Consider the following 25,374-nt stretch of genomic DNA (forward strand, 5'->3'; position numbering starts at 1 on the left):
GCAGTGCAGAGATGCTTACAAACACTAATTCCTTGGAGAGCAACTCACTGGCCAAGGAGAGGCCTTGTCACAAGACACCCTATGCAGGCATCAATATGATGCCTTACCTGCTTGTTAGAGCAGGGTATCTGGAATGTAAAGAGGATAATTGTCAGTGGGATATTTTGGACTGTTATTCATAGGAGACAGGCAGCTTGACGGAATGATTCATATTACAGTAAAATCCACCCACAGCATTCTTTGTGCATGTGGTGACATTCACTGGGGAAAGTGTTTATAAGTACGGTCATTTTTTTGGGGGGGGGGGGGGGGGAGGAGAGAGGAAGAGGAGGATAGGACAAATAAATGTGTTTCTTATCTGATATGAACACCACAGTCAGTATAAAATGGATCTGGGGCTGGGGGAACAGGGGAACGTGCTTTGCATGGGGAGTTTCAATACCCAAGTTCTTAGACTTTGAGCTAAATTAATGTTTACTGTTTAACATTTCCAAAGAGACTTTAGGAACCCCTGTTAAGCTTTTCATCTTTAGGTCTCTGGTTTGAATTCAGTCCAGGTTGGTTGTGACTAAAAATTACTCTCTGATGGCTGTTTGGTGAATTACATAAATTGAATTCAGTGATTTCAATTCAGTTTCCACATCCAAAGCACAAAAAGCCACCATGGAGAGCACTAACTGGCAACTTGCCTCTCTCTGTCCATTCAAGCCTTCATTTCTCAAAGCAGACTGCCAGCTATTTTAGCCCCAGAGGTATTCCCTTTCGGGAAAGCTTGTACTGCTGCCTCCAGTTTGTGGCTAAACAGTACACTGTGCAGGGCTATCAATCTGGCACCTTTCAGGAATATTGCATTCACACAATTTAAAAATAAACATTGGGACCTGCTAGAAGGATTGTGCTCCAAAAGTTTAATAGAGCTTTAACTCCTGTTTTCTGGGATTCAGTTTACAGCTGTGAAGCCCATTCTTTTCCTTGGCAAGAACAGAGACACAACTGGATCCTGATGATATCATAGGACTTAAACATCTCTTTCTGTGATGCAGCATAAAAATATGCCCAGCAAATAGCACCAGTGAAAGAGAAAATGCACCCTTAAATTTAAAGGGCTATCAGAATGTTAAAAATCACACTCCGGGCTGAATATTTTACCAACAGTCTGTTTTTTCAGTGCATTTACTTAGTGCTTTTGATAGCGTTGTGTGCATAGTGCATTTCCCCTGATGTTCGTGCACGACTTTCCTACAGAAACAGGGAAGGAAGGGGAAAAAAAACACTTTACAAAATAAATAGGAACCTGACTGTAAAACCACAACAAATCACAGGTAGTGTCGAAACTATTTAACTCAATTTTTATGGTGACTAGATTTCAAGCTGACAGAATCCTTTTTAATAGTGAAAAATACCGACCGAGTTATACACTTCTTAGTATGTCATCCTCTGTGACCTTAGGAGTAGATCTGTAGTCACGACACACCATCAAAGCAGGGAAACTTAAGTAGAAATATTGTATGAAGTGCTAGGCTTCCCCAAAGGGCCTGGTTATTCATCTACATGCAGCCTTGAAGGCGGCAGATGCAGAATATCTCTAGGGAAGGAAATAAAGGCACACTGTATCTCTCCATTTTTGGGCATAATTATGTTCAATACAGTTTTCTGTACTCAGTTTTCTGTGCTTCTTTCTTGGGATGTAAAGTTTTTGCACAACTCCACTCTGTTGCATTGGACTGCAGCATCCACAAATTCGATCTGCAATCATAGTATGACCATTTCTTCTAAAAGCAAACAGGTTTATTTTGAAAACTGATTTTTTTGTCACTCAGACATTCCTGCTTTGTACTATATTTGTCACGTTTCACTTGGATTGAACTTCAGCATTGATTTCATTTTATTTTATTTTCTAAGCACATTTAGTTTTGAGCCTTGGTACTGATTTTTAAAAGTAGATTTTGAAGAGCTAAGAAACAGTTACACAGTCTTGGACAGGAGACAGTCACCAAGTTACCTTAAAAAGGAGACCTGCAGCCTTACCTGGCTACAGAATAGCTTTCTAAATTAGAATATGTAAATTAAGTGTGGAAATTTCAAAACAGTATTTCAAAATACCTGAAATTACTTCAGACTGTCCCGTTATGAATTGGACAGTTGTATAAACACTGATGGTCTGCCATTTTAGGGATAATTGCAACAGGAAATGCAGCCTGATGTGGTCTACTCAAAGAAGAAGGTCAGAGCTGCAGTCAGTGAGCAAACAGGAGCAGCTTCTATAGCACCTTGTAGATACTCTCCTGCTACCACTGTACAGTTAGCTTTGGCAAGAAACAAAAGAATTAGATGGCTGTAAACAGAAAAACAAAACAAGAGATACAAGAACCTACCTAAAAAACTCCAGGAGTTCCACGTGGGTCTGGCTGCAGCACTGTTCTTCCTGCTCTGAGGGATACAATCAAGCTAACAGATAATATGCCAGCCTCCTGCTACAATCCTTATCTTCACATTTTTATACATAGGGCATTTTAAAGAGTTTGTAGTGATTTAAGGGAAGATTTTTAAAGGCACAAACACCAGTTAGGTACCTAACTCCCATTAATTTTCAGTGGGAGTTAAGACACTTAACTGCATTTCTCCCTTTGAAAATCTCCCTTGAAACACATTTTGTATGAGATTGGGCAATTACTTTGATTTCATGGCTATCTTTCCTTAGTATTTCACAGAAAATAACGTAATGAAAGGAGCAAGCCTTTACAGAAGTTGACTATGAATGTATTAAAAGCAGTAATGGGCTTAAATTAAAGAAAGGCAGATTCAGATTTGATAAAAAAAAAATGTTGAGAGCCACCTAATAACAGAACAGCTACCAAAAGAGGTGTCTGAGGTCCCATCTGCACAATGTACAAATTAATTAGCTAACACACTCAAAAAAAGAGATGAGAAGAGAACCTACACTAGGATATGGATGTGTTCTGCAGTCCCACTTACCCCAGCTTCCAGGAGTTAAATTAGGTGTTTGTAAAATATGTTGCTGCTGAAAGCAAGAGTTCGATTACCAGCTCCAGGATTTAAATACAGAGATGAAAGACGTCTCTTCCAAAAGCAGTGATTTATATCTGTGACAGAAGGTGGGAGGAGGAGTGTTATGTACACCAGGTTCTTCCCCTACAATTTCCAGCTGCTGCTACCACTGGTATATCCTCCTCTCATAGCAGCAAGAGAGAAATCTCAGGGGGAAAAAGTCTATTCTGTAGACAAGGCCTTTGTCACTGAACATTTATCAAGCAGTTTCTCATCACATCCATACTTGCTGTTTCAGGAACTGTCCACAGGAAAGTAAAGACTGATACTAAATAAAAAGTTGTATCTAAAATGGTATATAGTGAGCATAATGACTGATCTTATGACCTATGCTTAAGGACTAATATTAGTATTGTCCATACATTACTATTATGAAACAAGCATCTGATTTCCAGCATGGATGATGATGGAGCTGTCAATCCTGAATCTTGCAGGTGGAAAGAGAAAATTAAGACCTACCACTAAGAACTACATAACATCTACGACCCAAAAACTCCAAATTCCATTACCTAGTATAAAATTCTTGATTGCAAAAGTAGCTTAAAAAAATCTGGAACAATGATGTGCAGTCAAAGGAATGCTAAGTAACTGGGAAATATGACCACAGCTTGGTATTGAAAAAATCTTTACAGCCCCAGTCAATACATTTAATCAGGCAGAAGTTTGAGCTAATATAATACATCAGCTGCTGTGTTCAGCATTATGGGGCTAAAACCATCTTGGTTGAGGCTCCAATCACACTTGCTGGAGCCATACATTCAATGCAAGTTTCTAATTTACCTGCTTCTAGATCAATGTTTATGGGGAACTGAAAACAGTGATTAAAAACCTTTGTAAAATGCGGATCCTGGTGGGAGAGGGAAGAAGAATGTGCTCTATGTGATTGTTAGATTCCCATACATTAGGCCTAGGAATTAAATGAAGTCATTAAAGGGAATTTTAGACAATATAACATTTGAGTACCTGCTACAGGATTGTGCTTGAAGGCCAATAAACTTCAAAATTGTACTGAGGATGATGCATTTCTAGACAGAAGCATCAGTGGCCTTGGCATGTTCTTTAACCTTGCTTCTGCCAGCATGAGCAGGTATTTTATGCACATATACAGTTGCAAATGTACATGCATGTTATCTAAATATACACTGCACATACACACAAAGGGCTCTTCCAATTTAGGCCCTGATTTGGCAAACCTGACTCACATTGAGTAGTACTTACTCAAGAAATTCTGTTGATTTATGTGTACATTTTACTCACCATGAGTAAAGGCTGAAGAATCAGGCCCAAGATAAACAGCCTGCCTGGGAATATAAAGGCTTGAAGTATTTTGAGATTTAGAGTGCCAGATGTTTGCAGCAATGTAAAGGACTGTGGAAATGCATTTACACCAACACTTTTCACCTATTACAGACACAATTATATATAGATATATTCAGGCCAGTCTGCCCTGGCCCACTGTCTATGAAACTGCTCCGCTCAGACATTAACTTTAAAACACCCTGAACTTGTAAAGCCCTGAAAGATCCGCCCAGCAGGTATTCTGGACAATCAGTCTAGAACGTTAGGATTCCAGATAGATAATACTTCATGATGTTTTTTTATCCTGAATATCCATTTGCTTCCTGACCTTCAATTCTGAAGTCTGTGCAAAGAAAAGATGCTGGCTCCTGAGAAGGAAGCTGAAATTTAAAGGAACAAGAAAAATAAACTAAGCATTGTTCTGTCAGAGCAATTCACACCTGCCTGCTTCAGCCTTTATACTGGGTTCAACATTTTTATTTTAAATCATACAGACTTCAAGGAAACACTTTGCCTTCTCACTAGCATTTTTGATGGGTGTAGGGCAGCAAGTGGCTTTCAGTGTTATCAAGATTCGGAACATTTCCTTCCTGGGTTGGTAGCATCGTCCTCCTCAGAATAAAGTGGATGCATATTCAAAAGCTATAACAAGTAGTTTATCAAATAGTCTTAGGGCTTGTCTTCACGTACCACACTACAGCAGCGCAGTTGTAGCGCTTTAGTGAAGATGCTACTACACCGTCACCGTAGCAAATCCACCTCCCCGAGAGGTGGTAGCTTTGATGACAGGAGTAGCTCCTCCCCCCCCCCCCGACATAGTTCTGTCTACACCAGGGTTAGGTTGGTATAACTACATCGCTCAGCGGCGTGGATTCTTCACACCCCTTGAGTGACGTAGTTCTACCATATAATTCTCTAGTTTAGACCAGGCCTTAAATCATCTTTTTGAAGCACAGAACAAGGTACTGGATTATGCTGCGTTAGCACAGAGTTTACAATTAACACTTTGAACAAAATAAGGGTTAAATGTCCTCTGTCTACCCACAGCCCTACACTGCCCTACCTACAGAAAAGAAAGAGAAGTAGATCTCTTAAAGTGGTGCTTCATTGCATGGTTCCTTTGCAGAGACTTGAGGAGGACACAGCTCATAACTGAGTGGAGCTGTGAGAGGGCATCCTCCCAATGTCGTGAAGGCCAGAACATATGGGAGCTAAGTTGATGGATCAGTGACATTCTGACATGAAGGACCTGACTCCTCTTCCAGCCCATGCCATCTGCTGTTATACCCAGGCCCCTCCACGGTGAGAAAAAGCCAGATGGGAGAGTCACTACTGACTTGAGCATTGTAAGCTACTGTAATTTAGCCCTGATTGCATGGAAGAGGAATTTACTATGTAGCATGGCTATTCCCAACTCCTCCCCTATTCCACAGTATTCTACCTGCTACTTTTGGAAGTACATGAAACAGATCTTCATTCCTGTGGTCATGCGGGGGAGAGATGTGATTAAATCTGAGGGAATATACTGCCCAGCCACATTCCACCATCAAATACCTCAACTCTTTGATCCTTTCCTTCAAGTTAAATGCCTTTCGGTGCTCTTATGGGGTGTGTAAACTGAGGGGGCTTCTCTGGGCTCTCTTAGCTCACACAAGTAGGTCACAGATATGTAAAATTTATTTTCTAGATCTCTGAACAAGGAGAGAGAACACTGTAGGCAACACTCTGTGCACCACAGTCCTGGGAGGTTAAAAAAATAAAATAAAACCCCCCCAAACCCCAACCTCCATTACCTTATCTCACACTTTTCTATTCAAAGCTCTGTACAAACATACCATAATTAATCCTCAGAGTGTCCCTATGAGGCATTATTATCCTATTTCACAGAAGGAGATATAGACAAACAGGTTAAATGACAAGGCCTCAGAAGAAGTCCCATGTCAGAACCAGACTGTCTCAAGTCACCTGAAAACAAAGCGCTGACCTGTCTGAATGAGTTTTGTACCATCAGATTTGCAAACCGCTATGTCTCCATTTCCATGGCAAGAGATGAACCTTCATGGTAACCTATAAAATTGAAAACAAAATGGTTAGAGATAGATAGAATAGTGTTCCTGTCATCCTTATGCTCTGAATACACCATTAGCCATTAAATGTTAAAAAAATTATCTAACACCATTTTAAACAAAAATCAGACATTCATCCCCATCAGGGGTAACCCTGCTGATTTCTAAACTGAGAGTTTATTTATTGACATTATCTGATTCACAGTCCATGCCACAGGCTTTAACAGCCACTTTGACAAGTAAAGATCTTCCAATTCTAATGGCATGTTTCAGGTCTGATCAGTTCAGAAAATTATACGGTCTTGCTGCTATTGCTCTGGATGTAATCCAAATACTCAGTTACAGTACTATAGCACTTGAGGTGCTGGTGCATTGATAGGAAGGAAAGAGATGGCTAGAAAATGAGAGACTGCAAAGCAGTATCAGTTGTGTCTCAGATACATGTGATAGAAGGGGATGGATGTATCTGCATGGATTGGAATTTAATCCCTACAATGAAAAAAGAGGTGATTGGCTTTGTTTCAAGGATTTATGCAAATTAACTGATGATTTCTCAGGACAGGGAGGTCTCTCTTTATTTAATTCCTCCTGGTCAGAGCACTGCAGTAAGTTCCTCAACTGCAGTCAAGGCAATTCTCATGCATACAGTATTTCCTAATGAGTAACATTTAAATTGAAATCAGGTGCTTTCAGATATTTGAAGCTTTATGTGATAATCTGTGTTTACCGCTTCCAACTATGACACAGAAAACACTGGAATATGTGGTCAATTCAGGGGGAACTCTACTCTCATGATTATGCTCCCAAATTTACTGTACTACATATCCAAGTACTACATATATTAATTATATCTAGAATTTTGACTTGCCCTGAAACATACATTTAAATCCACCTGTGTGATTAGTTGTTAACATCATATACTACATAGATATTTTAAAAGTTCTTGTCCACAGCCTTATCTTGTTACTATAAGGGCAAACAGAATCCAAGCACACGTAGGACCAACTAATTCAGGATTTGGATATTAAGTGAATTCAAGATTAATTTTTAGAAAAAATAAGATTATTTTATAATCTGCCAGCACAGGCCATTTGGGGGAACTTCCTGACTAGATAGATTAGAGAGAGAATATGTTTGTGAATAAAGGACAGCATTAATGAAATCAGAAAAATGCCATAACTTAAGAATTAAAGTGCATTTGAAAGTGAATGTTCTTGGTTTCTGATTGATCAAGAAGCTCAGAATGTTTTTCATTCTAACTGAAATGCTACAATCCTTAGCGAATCAATGTACAAAAAAAGTCAGAGCAAAGGTCAACACCCATTTCAAACCGAGAGGAACACAATCTTACAGTGAAGATAAAAGCAACTGAAAATATTCTTTTTCATACACCTAGTCCAGGTCATGGTGTTCCCCGCCTCCTGAATTTCAGTAACATGTCTCTTGTATTCAGAAGTCTTCCAGTTTCCCCCAAGATTGATTTTAAAACTATATCCACAAGGGGTTTGCCTTTGCCATTTTTGCTTTTAGCTTTAAGGGTCTGCTGGGTGTTCGCTTTGTTTATGTTCAGAAAAATCAAACCACAGCACAGGCAAGGATTGTAGCGTGGTGGTTCAGAAGGAGAACATTATACAGCAAAACTGGATCAAGCATTTTCTCTTTTCTTTTCTTTTTTTTTTAAATTATCTCTGTGGCATGTCACTTCCTCTTCCTCATATGCCTAGAGGAGGGACTCCGATGATGAGAACAGCTCTTATTACTTCTACCAAAGTGCAGGTGCCTGAGCAATCATAGGTGTGTGCTGCAAAAGCTCCAAGAGGAGAGAGACACCACTTAAATACATCAGGGGAGGGATCATTCTGCTTTTGTGTTCTAGGAAGGAATTCGAGTCCCATTGGTGGGGCCCTACAAATTCACGACCGTGAGAAACACATCACAGACCGTGAAATTAGACTTCCCCCGTGAACTCTAGCTATTGGAGGGGAGAGGAAGGGGCAGGGCTGGGGGCGCTCCAGCCAGGGACTCCTATCTGTCACTGAGCTCCAGCTGCTAGTCTGCCGGGCTGGGGAGGGACAGGACTTTTTCTTCCCCTGCATGGCTGCTCTTGGGGGGAGATCAGACCCACTTCCAATTACCTCCGCTGACTGCAGGAAGCTCCTTGGCTGCATTGCACCCCCATTGGTTTCAGCTAGGCTCTGAAGGCAATGCAGCCATGGAGCTTCCTGCAGCTTGGGGAGGTGCCCAGAGGTGGGTCTGATCTCCCCCCCACCAAACAGCAGTTGTTCAGGGGAAGAGGCCAGGACTGGATGCTAGGAGCCCCTGTGGGGGCGCTCCCAGCAGTATGGGGAAAGATCAGACCCACCTCCACCTCTGGGAGCCTCTTCCAGCTGCAGGAAGCACGGTTACAACACCCTGAAATTTCAGATGTCAAACATCTGAAAACATGAAACTGACCAATTAAAAAACCCTCTGGCTATGAAATTAACCAAAATGGCCCTACCTATTGGTGCTGAAAAAAACTTCACCAAGTTTCAGAGCAAGATGATTACACACCATTTTCTTCACTGGGAAAGAGCCTAGTACAGGTCACTGATCATTATATGAGCACTACGATCATAAGGCTTGAAACTCAGATTTTGAGAGCTGACTTGGCAAAAGCTAATTTCATTCTTATGCATGCTTATGCTCATATTTAGAGAGCTAAGCAGACTTTTTAATCAGAGCCCATAACACTTTGTAAAGGGTAGGGGACTTGGGAACCACTCCTGAAGGGACGGATTGATTTTTTTAAAAATTATCACGAATAGCACACAGAAAAACACCAATGTTATTTTAAAAAGTTCATCAGCAATGCACCACCGTGTCAGACAGATTAGCTTAACTAAAATATACACGTCTTAGCAGAAGCAGATGTTTTTTCAGCCCAGATGTACAAAGGCCATTTGAAATCACTTATCTGAACCAATGTTGAAATGAGCCTCTTCAGCTCTGTTCATGAAATCCTGGAGTGCTAGTGTCTGAAGTGTGCCTTGGACAAGGTTTCATTTATTTGCTTTGCAATGACAATAAAACTTTAACACAAGCTAACATTAAACCGGGGACAGTAAGGCTGCAAGTGCTGTATAGTCAGAAATAAAAAAAAATAATACTGAGGTCTTATATTGCAATTTTCATCATTAGATCTCAAAGTGCTGGAGTCTTTACCATATTTATCCTCCCAGCATCCCTGTGAGGTAAGGCAGTTTTATTATCCCTATTTTAAAAATGAGGAACTGAGGAAGAGAGAGTCTGTGGCAGAGCAGAGAACTGATCCTAGGCTAGTGCCCTAATAACTGGCCCATCCTTCCTCTACCTCCTTTCTGTGTTCTGCAAGTAACAAGATTGCACACACTTATAAAAACCTACACAAGCTTTATTTTTAAACAAAGCTATTGCTTCCACACAGGTCCCCAAGTACGCACTGTTGAAAATGACTAAAGGGGGCTTCCTGGAAGTGAACTACAACACGAATGGTCTTGTTTTAAGCCTGGAAACAGTTAACATGATACCAAAGCTGAGCTCCTAATGAAAGCCTAGTCTCTATAGCACTAAATGTGCATTAGCAAGCTCTTCACCTATATTTGCTTAATTCACAAGTTATGGTTACACAAGAGTTTATGATGTTTTCACGATTCCTATAGGAAAAAAACATGATCCAATTTTTTAAATAGAAATCTGCTGAGCTTTCATGCCAGGATGGAATATCTATGCCTTTATTATTATACTTTCCACACATATATATGTGGCTATCCTTGCTCCATACAGAAAGCACCTGTCTCATGACACCAAGTGACAATATTTTGGAACCCTAAAACTTGGAGGGCATGAAGCTTTACAGGACACCAGGATGTGTTAATGCTTGTCATCATGTTTGAAGGCCGGAGTTTGGGGGTTAACAAGTACATGAGAAAAAAAATTGTGATTCAACAGGCAGAAGCACTGAATTATTTTGAAACTGATTGTAGAGGTATCTTAACCAGAGCAAAAGCAAGCAGCGAGTGGACATATTAGCAGGGGCTATTTCACAGCAGCACATAAAAAGGGTGTCTATGTTTTTAGAGGTCCATCAAGTCTTATTTCCATCAATCCAAAAATTAATTTTCAATTAATCTGAAATTATAACTGTTGTACAAACAAGCCATTTCACTATAATTGCTGTAGGCACAAGTATTTCTTTAACACCAATTATAGCAGCATGGACAGGTTTGTTTAAGTACCACCTACCTGACAGTCTCACTGAGGCAAAGCATAATTGGGCATCCTTACTGACTGATTCACAGTGCCAAAATGCAGTTACTGTACATATGCACACACACTCTGACATGTACGCTGGGTAAACTTCTCATTGAGCATGCACAGTTTCATGTCCCAAATAACTGTGGGTGCAAACAGTGAGTGAGGGAATATCTTTTATTGGACCAACTTTTGTTAGCGTGAGACAAGCTTTTGAGCCACACAGAGTTCTGAGACAATAAAAAAATATTACCTTACCCACTTTGTCTGCCTAATATCCTGGGGCCAACAGGGCTACAGCTACATTGCATACCTGGTGCAAAGAGTATTTACACATCTACGAATTTAATTTGTGGGAGCAATCAAATAGCTTGATGAAGAAAAGTCACCATTTCTGCCTGCAAATGTGGGTGCAAAACTGCAAGTCCAATTACAGTAACTCCTCACCTAACGTTGTAGTTATGTTCCTGAAAAATGCGACTTTAAACAAAATGATGTTAAGCGAATCCAGTTTCCCCATAAGAATTAATGTAAATGGGGGGGTTAGGTTCCAGGGAAATTTTTTTTTGACAGACAAGAGACATTATATTTTTATATATATATATAGCGTGTAAGTTTTAAACAAATAATTTAATACTGTACACAGCGATGATGATTGTGAAGCTTGGTTGAGGTGGTGGAGTCAGAGGGTGGGATATTTCCCAGGGCATGCCTTACTGCTAAATGATGAACTAGCAATTGGCTGAGCCCTCAAGGGTTAACTCATTGTTCACGTAGCCTCACACTCTACAAGGCAGCATGAATGGAGGGACAGAGGCATACACCCTGTGTGCGGGGAGAGAGAGATGCACATTTCCCCTTTAATTATGCAGACACCACTCTTAAGTACATTACCTTGTTAAGTTAATCAGCAAGCTGAGACTGCAGCAGCTGCTGCCAGGAAGCTCCCTCCCTCCTGAGTCCTGTTGTGTGTCCCCCCTGCTCTATGGAGATAGGGTAAGTGGCGTGCAGGAGCAGGGGGGAGGGGGACATCCTGACATTAGCGCCCCCCCCCGCCTCCTCTCCTCCTGCTCGCAGCAAGCAGGAGGCTCTGGAGAGCAGCTCCAAGGCACAGGGCAGGAGCAGCACCTGGCAGTGGGGGGACGGACAGCTGAACTGCCAGCAATCGATAGCCTGCTGGGTGGCTGCTGCACAGGGAACTTAGGGGAGTTGGTGCGGGGCTGCCGGTCCACCCTGGTTCCAAGCCCCACCAGCTCGCTGCAACGGGCTGCTCTCCCTGCAAGCAGGTGGCTGCGAAATGACGTTATAAGGGAGCATTGCACAACTTTAAACGAGCATGTTCCCTAATTGATCAGCGATGTAACAACGAAACAACATTAACCGGGACGACTTTAAGTGACGACAGGTTTCAGAGTGGTAGCCATGTTAGTCTGTATCAGCAAAAAGAACGAGGAGTCCTTGTGGCACCTTAGAGACTAACAAATGTATTTGGGCACAAGCTTTCGTGGGCTAAAACCCACTTCATCGGAGTTTTAGCCCATGAAAGCTTATGTCCAAATAAATTTTTTGGTCTCTAAGGTGCCACAAGGACTCCTCGTTCTTTTTAAGTGAGGAGTTACTGTATTTGTAGGAGCAGAGCTCCTCCTGCAAAATGGGAGACTCATTCCAAACTTGGGCCTTATGTTTGTTCTATTTCATTAACTAAGTCAGAGCTGTCAGAGACTTAGCCAACATGCTCTTTCATAAGAAGAACTTTCATAGTGGGTTCTCAGTGACTATTTTTAAATCCACCCAACAGTTACTTTAGTTTAAAACACAACTAAATTTCCTTTTGTGTTACCTTACCATGGTTCTCTTCATCCAGTCCGTCATCTCCCCACTGCTCTTCATTTGCTAGCAGTGGATTCTGAGCTTCACACAACGTTCTCATTGGAAAGGAATGTCCATCACCCTGGCTGGGGAGACAAAGGCAGAAAATAAGCTACTCCCAACTTGCTTCATTTGAAGGTTGAACTACAACTTTACTCCTTGCTTTGGGCTTGAGTCAAACCTAAAACAAGTCTTTCAATGTCCAGAGATTACTTTTAAAGGACTAAATTCTGGAAAATACTGGGTTCAGTTTTGGAACCTTGTTTTGATGGGTGCTCATAGACCATGTTTTAAAGTGATTTTGATCTTGAATTCTTGCAAAAGATCAGTGGGATAAAGATTATAGTCCGAATTCATTACTGGTGTAACTCAAATGGAGTTCAATTTAGCTCAATCATTTAAATATCATTAAGAGAGATAGCTAAATGTAATCGTTCGTGTGTGTATGTATGTATGTGAGAGAGAGACTGACTGACAGACAGACAGAGACAGACACACACACACACGCCAATAGAGAAGGTGCAGACCACCTGTACACTATGAAGCTGTGCTCCGTGGCAGTTTCATTCATCCATGTTAACAGGAAGCCTGGGGGGACAAGGCAAAGATGTTTGCTGGTGGGTCTATGACTGCCTAACCACCTTCCAGTCAGCAGTACAGCTGGAGGTGTAGCAATGAGGCTGCAGCAGCTGTTGCTTAGGAGTGACTCCCTAGCCACTTCTCAATCTACATGCGAGGACACCAGCTCCTCTTGATTCTTGCAGAACTCCGCAATACATAACTGGTCGACACTCAGGCTGAGCCCAGGGACCAGGATTTGGCCCTCAGCTTCATGGTATTGGCCTCTTTTCCACTGTTTTGATTACCACTTACCTGGATACAATAGGTAGTAACCACAGCTTCTTTTCCTCTCCAAATACTTGCTGAAGATTCTTTATGAAGCCCAGATTGAATCCATTTTTATCTGGGCCATTTTGAAACACTGGAGCTGAGAACGCCTCTATGGACAGATGCCATCATAGGGGAAAAAATAAAAGAAGCAAATGTTAAATAAAATATTTTATGCTGAAGCTCCAACATAAGGTGTCTAAGATTTTTCAAAACCTTGCTTTGTTACACATTAAAGTGATGACACTGTATCCTCATGGGAATTTTCAACGGACAAATCCTGAGGATTTGAGGATACACAGGCCCTGTGTTGAGAGATAAAAGCGGTGCAGGGAGAAAATGATAAAATAGAGGGCATCAGAAACAGTATTTTTAAAGTTACTTTCTACACTGTTGTGTAGAGACCTGATGCTTCAGGCCAGCACAAAGGCCTATGGATGAGTTCTAGTGCCCTTTGAAAACGAGTTTTCAAGGCAAACCTATACTAGGTCTGTGCAAGAAAGAGAGAGATTAATCTGTGTGTGGAACTTTGCTAAAAAAGTTTCAATTTTGTTTCAAGCCACTTTGTCATTCAAAAATGTCACAAAATGGTAGTATCTGCATTGAAACGTGATATTTGTGCTCTAATGTGAAACCTGATCTTCACCCAAATGCAGTTTCAAATTTTGAAACTTGGAAGTTTTTGGCTCAAAAATCATGGAATTTCAGAATTTTTTCACAAAACTGATCCAATTCCACATACCCCTACCCTCACTCACCATCAGAAAAGATGGATGTACTTTTGCTCAAATCCACTTGCTGTTTTACGGCCTACTCCAGCAAACACACGTGTAAGTAAATGTACTTACAGGTAGTCCCATTGATTTCAGTGAATAAAGTAATGCATAAGCATTTGCAGGATCGGGCCCTTCTATTTTACAGTCTCCACGTCGCCAATTTAGCTTTTGTCAGCTGAAGAGGAAAACCCCCAGCAGTGTAAATTAGAAATCTTTTTATTTCAGTGCTTTTTCAAATATTTGCTGGTATACCTAGAGGTGAACAGCACACGTTTTTTTAGAACACTGCTTTATGGTGTACACATGGAATCTTACCCAAAGTAGACCTGTTTCTACTGATGAGCCAGCAGTGGTAGCCAAAGAGAAACATCAGGCTTAGAAAGAACATGACTGCCACAAAAAGAAGGAAAAGGACATGGAACTTGGAACGTCCATTGGTCAATTCGTCCTAGAAATAAAAGCAAAAAAGGATAAAGGACATGAAAAAGAGGGAGAGAGAAATCTTGGTGCCTAAAGGAAATCAGACGTTACACTGGATCCATTAAGGATGTGTAGGGTTTTCAGACTTGCAGGAAAAAAATCACCTCTCCCTACAATGAATAGACAAGACAAAGAAGAAATAAGCTGGCTCTTTCCCTCATCACTTCCAAAGCAGATATACAGTGGGGCTTTGCTATTAATTTTTTGTATGGAACTGGGCCAGTATGTTCACAGTCCCCCATATGGGTACGAGAAGTGTCTCCTATGCCCACAGTGAATTTGGCAGGCAATAACAAGTGCTGTCAAAGCCTGTTCACATTCTGCTGAGTTTCCTTTAATCTTCACATTTTCCTGGATGCACATTAATACGCTGCCATCTTTTCCAATGGCTACATTCCAATTTAAGAGATCAGAAATTTGAACTCCCTCTCTCTCAGCTATAACAGCAACAAGCAGGTAAATCAAATGCTTGTGACAGATGTCTACAGTTAGTAAAAGCCCAGAAAATCTTACAGGTGGCTGAAATGCTTCATTTCACATGTTGGAGCATGAGGACCTCTCTGGCACTTAATTCCTGCAGTTTAAAGACAGACTGTACCTACCCCTTGCAAGTGAGCAAATGTGCAAAAGCCTTCCTCCACCTTACAAGTCCTACATAACGTAAGGGAGAATTACAAAACCTTTGCCCTCCTGAGTATGTGGACTAATTCCCATTAGTGCCCCACAGGGGTGACTGGGTTGGAGGTATGGTTTACAGCACCATCTGTTATAAAATTGAGGTCCAGAGAGATTAAGGGTACATCTACACTACGATAAAAACACCCACAGCTGGACCCAGAGCCCAGGCTCCAGCCTAAGCCCCAATGTCTATACTAAAATTTGATAGCCTCGTAGCCTGAGTCAGCTGACGCAGGTCAGCTGCGGGTGTTTTACTGCAGCGTAGCCATACTCTAAGTGACTTGGCCAAAGTCACAAAGTGAACCAGCAGCACCAGCAGGCATTAGAAATCAAGAATCTTGAGGCCCATCTCCTGTTCCGTCAGCGGACGCTGTCTCCATATAAACCAACTGTAATATAAAGAAGTGCTCAGTATTTCAGTCCGACTTTTAAGCCAAAAAAGAAAAACTATAAGGAAACAATGAAGTTTCTTTGAATGCCATATCCTAAAATGAATGTGTGTAGATCAATGGCAGGACAAAGCTCTTTATATTAGTTCTAACTCGAAGAGAAGAGAAAAGAGAAGATGTACTGCAGGAACTAAGCTTATGGAGACAAGCAGGCAAGTAACACCATGAAAACTAACACCAAAGTAGGTTTCATTTACTTTTCCTCTCACTTGTTCCCTTAACACACTAAACTTGATCCACAGGAGCAAGGATTCAGAGAAGGTTGGGAAAGTGGGTCTGGGAATTACAGGAAACAAAGCATAAAGTCACAGAAAAGAATATACTCCAAGTAATAGTTTCCTGCAATGCTAATGAAAATGCGTATGTGGTGATCATGCAGCCACTTAATACATTTCAAATGTTGGTAACCTGCCAATTTTTACCCAGGAGACAACTATCCCCCCAGGCAATACAAGCACATAAAGAGATGAGATGACATAATTTTTCAGTATTTCCCAAATAATAGTTGTTCTTGGATTTAGGAAGTTTCATTGTGTTCTGTTGCAAGATCACCACAACGATGTACTGATTCTGACTTGCTTTATAATTCTACCTCTCTAGTCACAAAGATCATTCCAGACATGACTGATATTCAATTGTAAATCTTTTATATCTGATCTCTCTCTCTGCGAGTCTTTACATTCCCCTTACACAATACATAGGACAGTTAAAAAAATGAATACACTAAAACTGCAACTGGCAACAATGATCCCTGTAATATGTTGCTCAAGTCAGTTCTGGGACAGTATGTGTTACTGTTACCCTCATTCTCCCTCCATCACCCACTCCTTCTTATAGTTTATACACACTCACTTGTATTTTGTTTAAAGTTAGGCTGCAAGTTCTGGGCCCTAAAGACTGGCTGAAAATATGTCCTTTCATGCACAAATTTGGTAGCATTTGTAGAAAAAATTTAAAAACAGGTTTAGCATTTTTCAGCCAAAACCTTTCTACAACTGGAGCCTATTTTCCCTTCAGTTTGTGCATATCTGAATCACAATGTGAGTTAAACGGACATACAGAATTCAAGAAAAAGCCCCCCTACTACTGAAATGCAATATATTTTTCTGTGGAATGACAGTAAGAGTAACACAGCAGAGTTTAAAGCCACAATAAGAGTAATAAAATACATAAAAGTAACATGATTTCATACACTTACTGTCCAATACTTGATGACATACTTGAAGACTGTTGCAGCAATATACATGCAATACAACAAAGAATACATTAAAAACAGTAGAAAGAATTTGTAGTTAGAAAATCCAACGCAGTTATTCACCCTAAAGAATTAAAGCAAAGTTGAAATCAGGATACTTACAGCACATGTGGTCCAAAGACAAGGAATACAAAAGTAATTTTTTAAATTTTAAATGTAGGTGCTTGATTATACAAAACAATCTGTTCAATAATAGCTCCCCTTAGTGGTAACAATGAAATGTAACTGAGTTCTTGGTTACTTTTGTATTTTACCTGCAAGCAAAAGTCACACCAAGCAAAACATGATAAATGTATTTGATAACATCAAAAGACCAGACCTCCATCAGTTTGGTCTCGTCGCTAGTTTGTCACAGAGATGGGCTCAAGCTGCAAAATTCATATCTGGATTTCAAATACCCCAAACTCTGAAGGTACCCAGATTTGGGATTTTGATTTGGCTTGTATGGGCCATTTGGGCCTGATTCACCACGGACATCCACCTCGTGGAGTAATTTACACATGTGCAAAATGAGTGCAAAATGGTAGTAAGTCAGAATTCTCCATTCACATTGGTGATAGCATCTTATACCCTCTTTATATATGGGGTGGGATCCGAGTTACTACAGAGATTTCTTTCCTGGGTATTTGGCTGGTGAATCTTGCCCACATGCTCAGGGTTCAGCTGATTACCATATTTGGGGTCAGGAAGGAATTTTCCTCCAGGGCAGATTGGAAGAGGCCCTGGGGATTTTTCCCCTTCCTCTGCAGCATGGGGCACGGGTCACTTGCTGGATGATTCTCTGCACCTTGAAGTCTTTAAACCATGATTTGAGGACTTCAATAGCTCAGACATAGGTGAGAGGTTTATTGCAGGAGTGGATGGGTGAGATTCGATGGCCAGCATTGTGCAGGAGGTCAGACTAGATGATCATAATGGTCCCTTCTGACCTTAACATCTATGAATCTATGTGTAAATCTTTCCACTAGGTATTAATCAGTGGTGCATCAGACTCGCATCTGGACCTGGGTTCAAATTTGGAACCCCCTACGTTTGGGAATAAGATACGGGGGTATGTTTCAGACCCATGTCTGTGTTGCCTCTGGTTCCTGAAGCCTCCCTTCTAGTAAAGGGGAGGGAGTAGCAGAGCTGGGAAAACCCAAAGACAGTAATTAAAAAAATCTCAACCAGGTAGTTCTGGGAAATAAGTATATGGGGGCAAACTCTCAAAGTGTGAGCTTTAATTTTCCATGCACCATTCCGCAGACACTATCACGTATGCCCAAATGACACCATTTCATATGCATACAAATATTATTGGTGGGTGCAACTACTAACTGCTTGCCCAAATGATTATGTACCCAAAATGAAAGGTGGGGTTGAGGCCCCTTTACAATTCTGGGTAATAATCTAAGAGTAGATTAGTTTATAACAGCTTCTAAAAATGCAGTTAATAAAACACGAATATTCCTTATCTGTCCCTCAAAAGAAATCAAATGCTTCAAGCAAGTCTTCCCAGTATGTTCATTTCATACAGTGCTAAACACAAAAAAGAGATACATCCTCCATGATAAAAGAAAGAGGCATGCAGACACAATACCAACAAAAGCATTTAAATAGCCTTTACTTTCAGAAAGATACAGACCAATATCCTGGACATACCATGGGCAATGATGATCCATTTTTAACACACACCTGCAAAAGGAAAGAAAAAGAATACAACAAAGAGGATCCTTATGTTTGGAACTTAAACAGACTCATAAACAAAGACTCCACCAACTGTAGGTCAGAAGACTTTGTTGCTGTTTTGTGTTGGATTTCTACAAAGAGATAGATTTAAGATAGCTGCTATCATTCCATCATTCTTAAGGCAGGCACCATTTTTAAGGCTGACTGTTGTTGTTGTAAGAGCTACCGACATCCTTGGTGCTGTACAAGACAAAAAATGAAGATGGTTCCTGCTCTGGGATGCTTACAATCTTTGCATGATCAATACATAGCGAAGGCCTGACATATTTAAAAAAAAAAAAAAAAAGACTTTTTTGAGTGCACTGACAGTAGCTAGTGCCTTTCATAAATTGGCAAACCTTCCACCAGATTCACACCCATGCAGGCAAAGTGTAGAAACTATAACCACAAAACGTATTAGGGACACAGTGTTTTGGGAGTGCAAATGCCAACACTTTCGTGCATGTAGGTGCTGGCACACATGTGCACAAGACCTAGCAGAAGTCCTTTTGACTGTTTCGCCCTTACTGTTTAGCTATTCTTGAACATAGGAAAACATTTGGATACTTCTATGTGTATAAGTACATGTTCAAGACATTGCCATTTTTGTTGCTTAGCAGTGGCTCAATTCACTGGTGTCAAAACATTTCAACAACTTACATAGCACAAACAGAACAGTGGTGACAACGGTCAGGCTTGATTAGCTGGCATCTATCACAGAATCGAATAGCTAAAATTAAACACAGAAGTATTAGAGTTAGTAGTTAGTGTTAAATAATGAGCAGGAAGAGAACACACACTTAATATTCTGTTCATGTTCTCATCCTTTCCCTCATAACTGGCTTCCTAAACAACTTTACAGTTGATTCAGGCTGCCAGGCAAAAAAACAGATAAATGGTAGTCCTAATACTCCAAGGGGCTGGCTTTGAGGTGAATGTACATCCAGCTTGAAGGTAGTCAAAAGAAACGTAGAAACAGGATGTGTGTACACATGTACATTTGTGTTGTGGCTTTGAAAAAGCTCCATTTAAACAATGGCCCAGGACAAAAATTGCTTACTTCAGATCCTAAGTTTGCTGACTAAAGAATACACAGGCCTGAACACTGCAGCAATTCCAACCATAGAACTCCTTTAGGCTTCAACAAGAGTTCCATGTGTTACTCCTGAGGGCATTCTGTGCCAAAAAATTAAAAATTCTGCACACAATATTTTAAAATTCTGAAAATTGTATTTGTCAAATAAATGTAGAGGCTCCAGCATGACACTGGGGAGCACAGGCCACTGGCTGCACAGAGGTGGGAGATCACTGTGCAGCTTTCCCCCTGGACACGGACTCAGCAATGATGCTGCACCCAACTCTGACATAGCGCGAGGACCGGGCCTGCCCCAAAAACACCCCAGAGCCCTGCCCCTCTGTGCTAAGTGCATCAGGTGTGGGCAGGCAGGCTCAGCAAGGCAAGATCCAAGTGTGGAGGGGCTTAGTGTGAGGGGATCCATGTGTGGGGTGAGAAGGTTCTGTGTGGGGGTGGCTCAGTGGGGGATCTGGTGCGGGGGGATCTGGATGCACAGAGGCTTGTTGGGGGGTTCTGTGTACAACATTAATGGGACTCTGCAGGGGGTCCAGATGAAGGTGGTTGGGGCTCAGTGGGGTCTGTGTGTCTGGTTGTGGGGGGACAGAGCTTGGCAGGGGAGTCTGGGTGCGGGGGGTGCCTTGGTGGTGGGGTCCAGATGCTGGGGGAGTGGGGCTCAGTGGGGTGGGGATCCAGGTTTAAAATCCTTTTAAACATTAAAGTGGGGTGGCTTGTCAGGGTAGTCCAGGTGCAAGGGGAGTGGGGCTCATTGGGGGGGGTTTGTTTGTGTGGGGGGGGTGAGGTTTGGTGGGAGGGTCTGGGTATGAGGAGGTTGGATGGGGGAGCAGCTCCCTGTACAGTGATCCCTCCCTCTGCAGCTGAGGAGCGGTGGGTGCAGGAAGCACGTGGGGGGGTGGAGTTTGCAGAGCTTCCTACAGCCGGGGGAGAAATCTGGGGGTGGGTCTGACACAGCCGTGGATGCTGTGCCAGGGAAGAGGAAGTCCCATGTCCTCCCAGCTCAGCTGGGACTAGTAGCTGAGCCCAGCACAAGGTAGGAGCTACCAGCCGGGTCTTCCCCAGTCCTGCTCCCTGCCCCACAGTGATTTACCTCTCTGCAGGCTGCACTGGGCATCCAAAACATACTACTGGGGAGGGTCACATGACTGCTTTTGTGGCTTCCCTTTGCTTCCCTGTCAGAAAGTCATTTTTCTGCAGAGAAGCAAAGAATTCTGCTGGGGGAAAATTCTGTACATGCGCAGTGGCACAGAATTCCCCCAGGAGTAACAACGTGTATCTGGTTGCAGAACTAGGTCCATAAGGGACAATAACTGTTGACCTCATTTATGGGGCCATGTCCTGAAGTCTTTACTCAGGCCAAACCCTCTTTGAAATGGGGGAAAAAAAAAAAAGGCTACAAGATTTGTTTCTACACATAGGTGTGGTTTGGCTTCCATATTTGAGGGGGCAGCTGCAGTCAGGCCAAAGGGGCCACATGGTCGGGGGGGGGGGGGACATACAAATTCCATGCCTGCCCGAGCTTTCCATTTTTGGGGGTGGGAGGGTGGCAGTACTCTCCTATCCCCCCCAAGCTATGCCCATGATTCTACATTAATAACTACCGTTTCCAAACTATAACTACAGAAAGGAAGACAACAAAAGGCTAAGCCCCCGGCACTCTACTTGAAAATGTGATAAGTATTCAAGGATTTCTCGTTTTTCCCAATCAGGAGGGTTGGAGGAGGAAGCCAGGAAGGAAATCCTTTTAAACTAATAGTATTTCCTCAGCATTAAAGTTCTGAGCACTGAAATCCTTTAGCAGTATGTCTTGGCATGAGGGATTTGCTGTTACTGTCATTATACAATGGATTGCCAGCATACAATGCTTAGCATGATTGAATAGATTTATATCAACAGAGCCTCTGCTTAGCTGACCTCCATTCCCCGTTCTTGTGTACACTGGCAACTTCCTTGCAATTTCGACAAGAATCTGCCTCTGTACCTCCGGTCTCTCTTCATTTTCATAGCGCTCTTTGTCAGCATAGGACATATGGAACTAGAAGCAGAAATGATGAGAGGACCCGTTATCCATGTGTAGTACAGTAATATTTCAAATGCAGGCCAGGTTGGAAAAGCCATTATCCTCCCACCACTTCCAAAGCACAAACATTAATCACACTTAGAAGAGCTTTCATTTAGGAGATAAACAGAGAGGTAATCACTGTTGGACAGATCAACTGCTGCGGAACTAACTGATTCACTCATAAGAGATACAAACCGAAATTGAGGTCAGAGCATAATAGATTAGCTTCACTACTACATGTTGCCTTAGATGTTTTCTCTTCATTAAATAACAAATAATGATGATGATAATAATAGCGGCATTTACATTGCACTTTATGAGGCAGATTCTGTTCTCAGTTACGTTAGTTCAAATCTGGAGTATTCCACTAACATAAATTTACATCTTTGTAACTAAGCTCAGACTCTGGAGCTGTATTTTTAAACTGCTGCACAAACATTCATTAACTCAACCTCAAACAGCCTTCTGAGGTTGGTATTTTGCCAAATATTTTACCAAGGGGTATAACAAAGCATAAAGAAGTGAAGTGACTTGAGTATAGTCAGACAGTAAATCAATGACAGAGCAAAGATTAGAATCCAGGAATTCCTGGCTCCCAGTCCTGTGCTCCAGTAAGTCATGCTCTCCATCTTAAAAATATCCTAAAATTAAGAATATGATTTGTCAAGTAAATTAATCACAATCTACATTTTGGTGAAGTGGTTCTTTCAATGCCTCTTCTCCCTCTTTGTTGTGCTCTTGGACAGTGATTTTTCCATTTCTATTATCACCACAGAAGGACATTTTGCTACTGGGATAGGTGTCTCCTATGTGTACATAGGCAGGGATTGGCAAATTAAACAATAGACACATCCCACAGTCATGTAATGTCAGAATTTCACCTTTCATTTAAAACAAAAAATATGTTTTAAGCCTTCAAGGTTGCCAAACCCCCTCCATCCCCTGAAAATATGAAGCGAGTGTAATCAATTCAGTGACATTTGTCTGAGTCTGCAGATAGCCTCCAACAGAGGGCAGGCCAGCCAACACTAGAACCAGAGAGAAAAATCATCTGGCCCCACATCCACTCTAGGGGAACAACTCACATGCCTCCAAGGGTGCAACACTGCTGCTGCTCCTCAAGAGGCCCTGTCACCACTACCAGTGCACCCTTTGGGGACCTCCTGGCAGGCATGCCTAGGACTCCATATTGTTTTAATCCAGCTCTGTATACAGGAGCCAAATCTCAAGGTCCTTACTCAGGAAAAATTCTCATGGAATTGGTGTGAAGTTAGACTGAATAAGAACATCAGGATTGGTTAAATCAGAGGTGGGCAAACTACGGCCTGCGGGCCACAACCAGCCTGTGGGACCGTCCTGCCCCGCCCCTGAGCTCCCGGCTGGGGAGGCTAGCCCCCGGCCCCACCCCTGCTGTCCCCCTCCCCTGCAGCCTCAGTTTGCCGCACCGCCAGCGCTCTGGCCTGCCACTGCTGCTGGGCAGCATGGCTGGCTCCAGCCACGTGGCGGGGCTGCAAGCTCCTGCTGCTCTGAGCGGAATGGTAAGAGAGCAGGGGGTTGGATGGGGGGCAGTCAGGGGACAGAGAGGGTTAGATAGGCGTGGGAGTCCCAGGGGAGCCTGTCAGGGGGCAGGTGTGTGGATAGGGGTCGGGGCAGTCAGGGGACAGGGGTCCTGGGAGGGGGCTGTCAGGGGACAAGGAGCAGGGGCAAGTTGGATACGGGGTGGGGTCTCAGGGGGCAGTTAGGGGTGGGAGGTCCCGGGAGGGGGCAGTCAGGGGACAAGGAGCAGGGGGGGTTGGAGGTTCTGAGAGGGGCAGTCAGGGGGCAGGAAGTGGGAGGGGATGGATAGGGGCCGGGGGCCAGGCTGTTCGGGGAGGCATAACCTTCCCTACCCGGCCCTCCATACAGTTTTGCAACCCTGATGTGGCCCTTGGGCCAAAAAGTTTGCCCACCCCTGGGTTAAGTGCTTAGGGATCAAAGACATTAAAAGATGTAAATTAATAATAATAAATCCCATTATCCTCAACCATTTAAAATCCTGTTAGCTCCTAAACCACTTGAAAGTAAAGCAACATCATGCCTGCTTTAAGCTCCCTAGACAGCTTAATTTAAACAATTCTCAGAACCGTTCAACTGCACTCTTTCTTATGGACAGCCACAGACATGTTTCCATCTAACCAGGAAGACTCATCAGTTGTCCTTGGCCACAGTAGTATAGGTGGATTTCTTGAATTCTCCCTTTGTCTCCACTTTCGTCTTAGGCTTGCCATGGATGAAAAGTACTTAGGCCTGGGCTACACTAGGGTGTGGGGGGTGTGTGTGGGTGTGGGTGTATGTTTCGAACTAAGATACACAGCTTCAGCTACACTATTCGTGTAGCTGAAGTATCATAGTTCGACTTACCTGGCCGTCTTCACGGCAGTGAGTCGACCGTGGCAGCTCCCCCGTCGATCTGGCGGGTAGTGAAGACGTAGGCCCTTACCTTTTTATCTGGCTGCAGCGGGAGAGTAAAAACGGACTTCCAGTATGTCCACACAAAGAGCACAAAGATGACATGGAATATGATGAGGTAGGCCACTAAGAGAAGAAAAGAATAATGAATCATAAGCAGAAGTCCCTCTATACTCTTCACCATTCAGGGTGCTTCATTTTAAAAATATTATGCTCCAATGGAATTTTGTATCATGGGAAAAATCAAATATCTTATGAACTGTCAACTGCAGCTGTCAGAGCTCATGTGACAAAGCAAAATGGGAAAACATTTCTTTTCAGCAAGTAGGCAAAACAGGAAATGATCACAGCTGTGAGGCAGGGTTATAATTCATAGCGATATCTTTATCATATGAAAAACAAGGTACCTGGAGCAATCTTATTTCAATATACAAACTTCTTTACTTGAAAGAATTTGGGAGGACATGAGATATTGAAATGAGGCATATGAAGAGACTCAGAAGGGCAAAGGGCAGTTCTGCATCAGCTTTGCAAAGCGCTTGGATATTTTTTTAAATGCTTAAACAAAACTACAATATTAACTACAGTTATATCCATGGGCAGTGGGTAGCATAGGCAGGGGAAGGCTGTGCCTCCCCAAACAGCCTGGCGTGGCCCTGCCGATGCTCCGCCCCCAAGACCCCTCCTGCCTGCTTCCAGTTCCATTTCTGCTCTTTTGTGGTGGAGACGCTGGGACAGGCAGGCTGGGGATGGGGCCACACTGCACTGCCCGTCCGTCCAGCCAGTGCTCTGGGGCTAGGGGTGCTCCAGCTGTGCCGCCCACCCACCCAGCGCTGGGGCTGAGGGCGTGCTGTGGAGGGAGTGGTGCTCTGGGCTCCAGCGGGCAGAAGTGGAGGGGCAGAGCCTCAGGTAGACGGGGAGGGGCCAGGGGCTAGCCTCCCCCCCAACGGCATGTTCACCCGCCAC

General features: G+C 42.7%; 1 protein-coding gene across 5 annotated transcripts in view; it reads right to left on the reverse strand.

Annotated features, from left to right (window-relative positions):
• Positions 1-302: 302 nt before the first annotated feature.
• The window catches only part of ZDHHC15 (zDHHC palmitoyltransferase 15), a 36,973-nt gene continuing 11,901 nt past the window's right edge, over positions 303-25,374 (reverse strand). For 3 of the 5 annotated variants that reach the window (XM_073361129.1, XM_073361128.1, XM_073361130.1), the window contains 10 exons: positions 24,440-24,534; positions 21,813-21,933; positions 19,469-19,538; positions 18,743-18,775; positions 17,045-17,165; positions 14,555-14,687; positions 13,449-13,575; positions 12,552-12,661; positions 6,353-6,435; positions 303-4,748 (listed from right to left, as the gene is read on the reverse strand). In XM_073361129.1, the coding sequence (XP_073217230.1) occupies positions 6,392-6,435; positions 12,552-12,661; positions 13,449-13,575; positions 14,555-14,687; positions 17,045-17,165; positions 18,743-18,775; positions 19,469-19,538; positions 21,813-21,933; positions 24,440-24,534 (854 nt within the window). In that variant the 3' untranslated portion in view covers positions 303-4,748; positions 6,353-6,391. The remainder of the gene's footprint in view (positions 4,749-6,352; positions 6,436-12,551; positions 12,662-13,448; positions 13,576-14,554; positions 14,688-17,044; positions 17,166-18,742; positions 18,776-19,468; positions 19,539-21,812; positions 21,934-24,439; positions 24,535-25,374) is intronic. The other 2 variants (XR_012160964.1, XR_012160963.1) reach the window with 2 other exon arrangements.

This window comes from Lepidochelys kempii, chromosome 9, assembly GCF_965140285.1.
Source record: "Lepidochelys kempii isolate rLepKem1 chromosome 9, rLepKem1.hap1, whole genome shotgun sequence".
Lineage (NCBI taxonomy): Eukaryota > Metazoa > Chordata > Testudines > Cheloniidae > Lepidochelys > Lepidochelys kempii.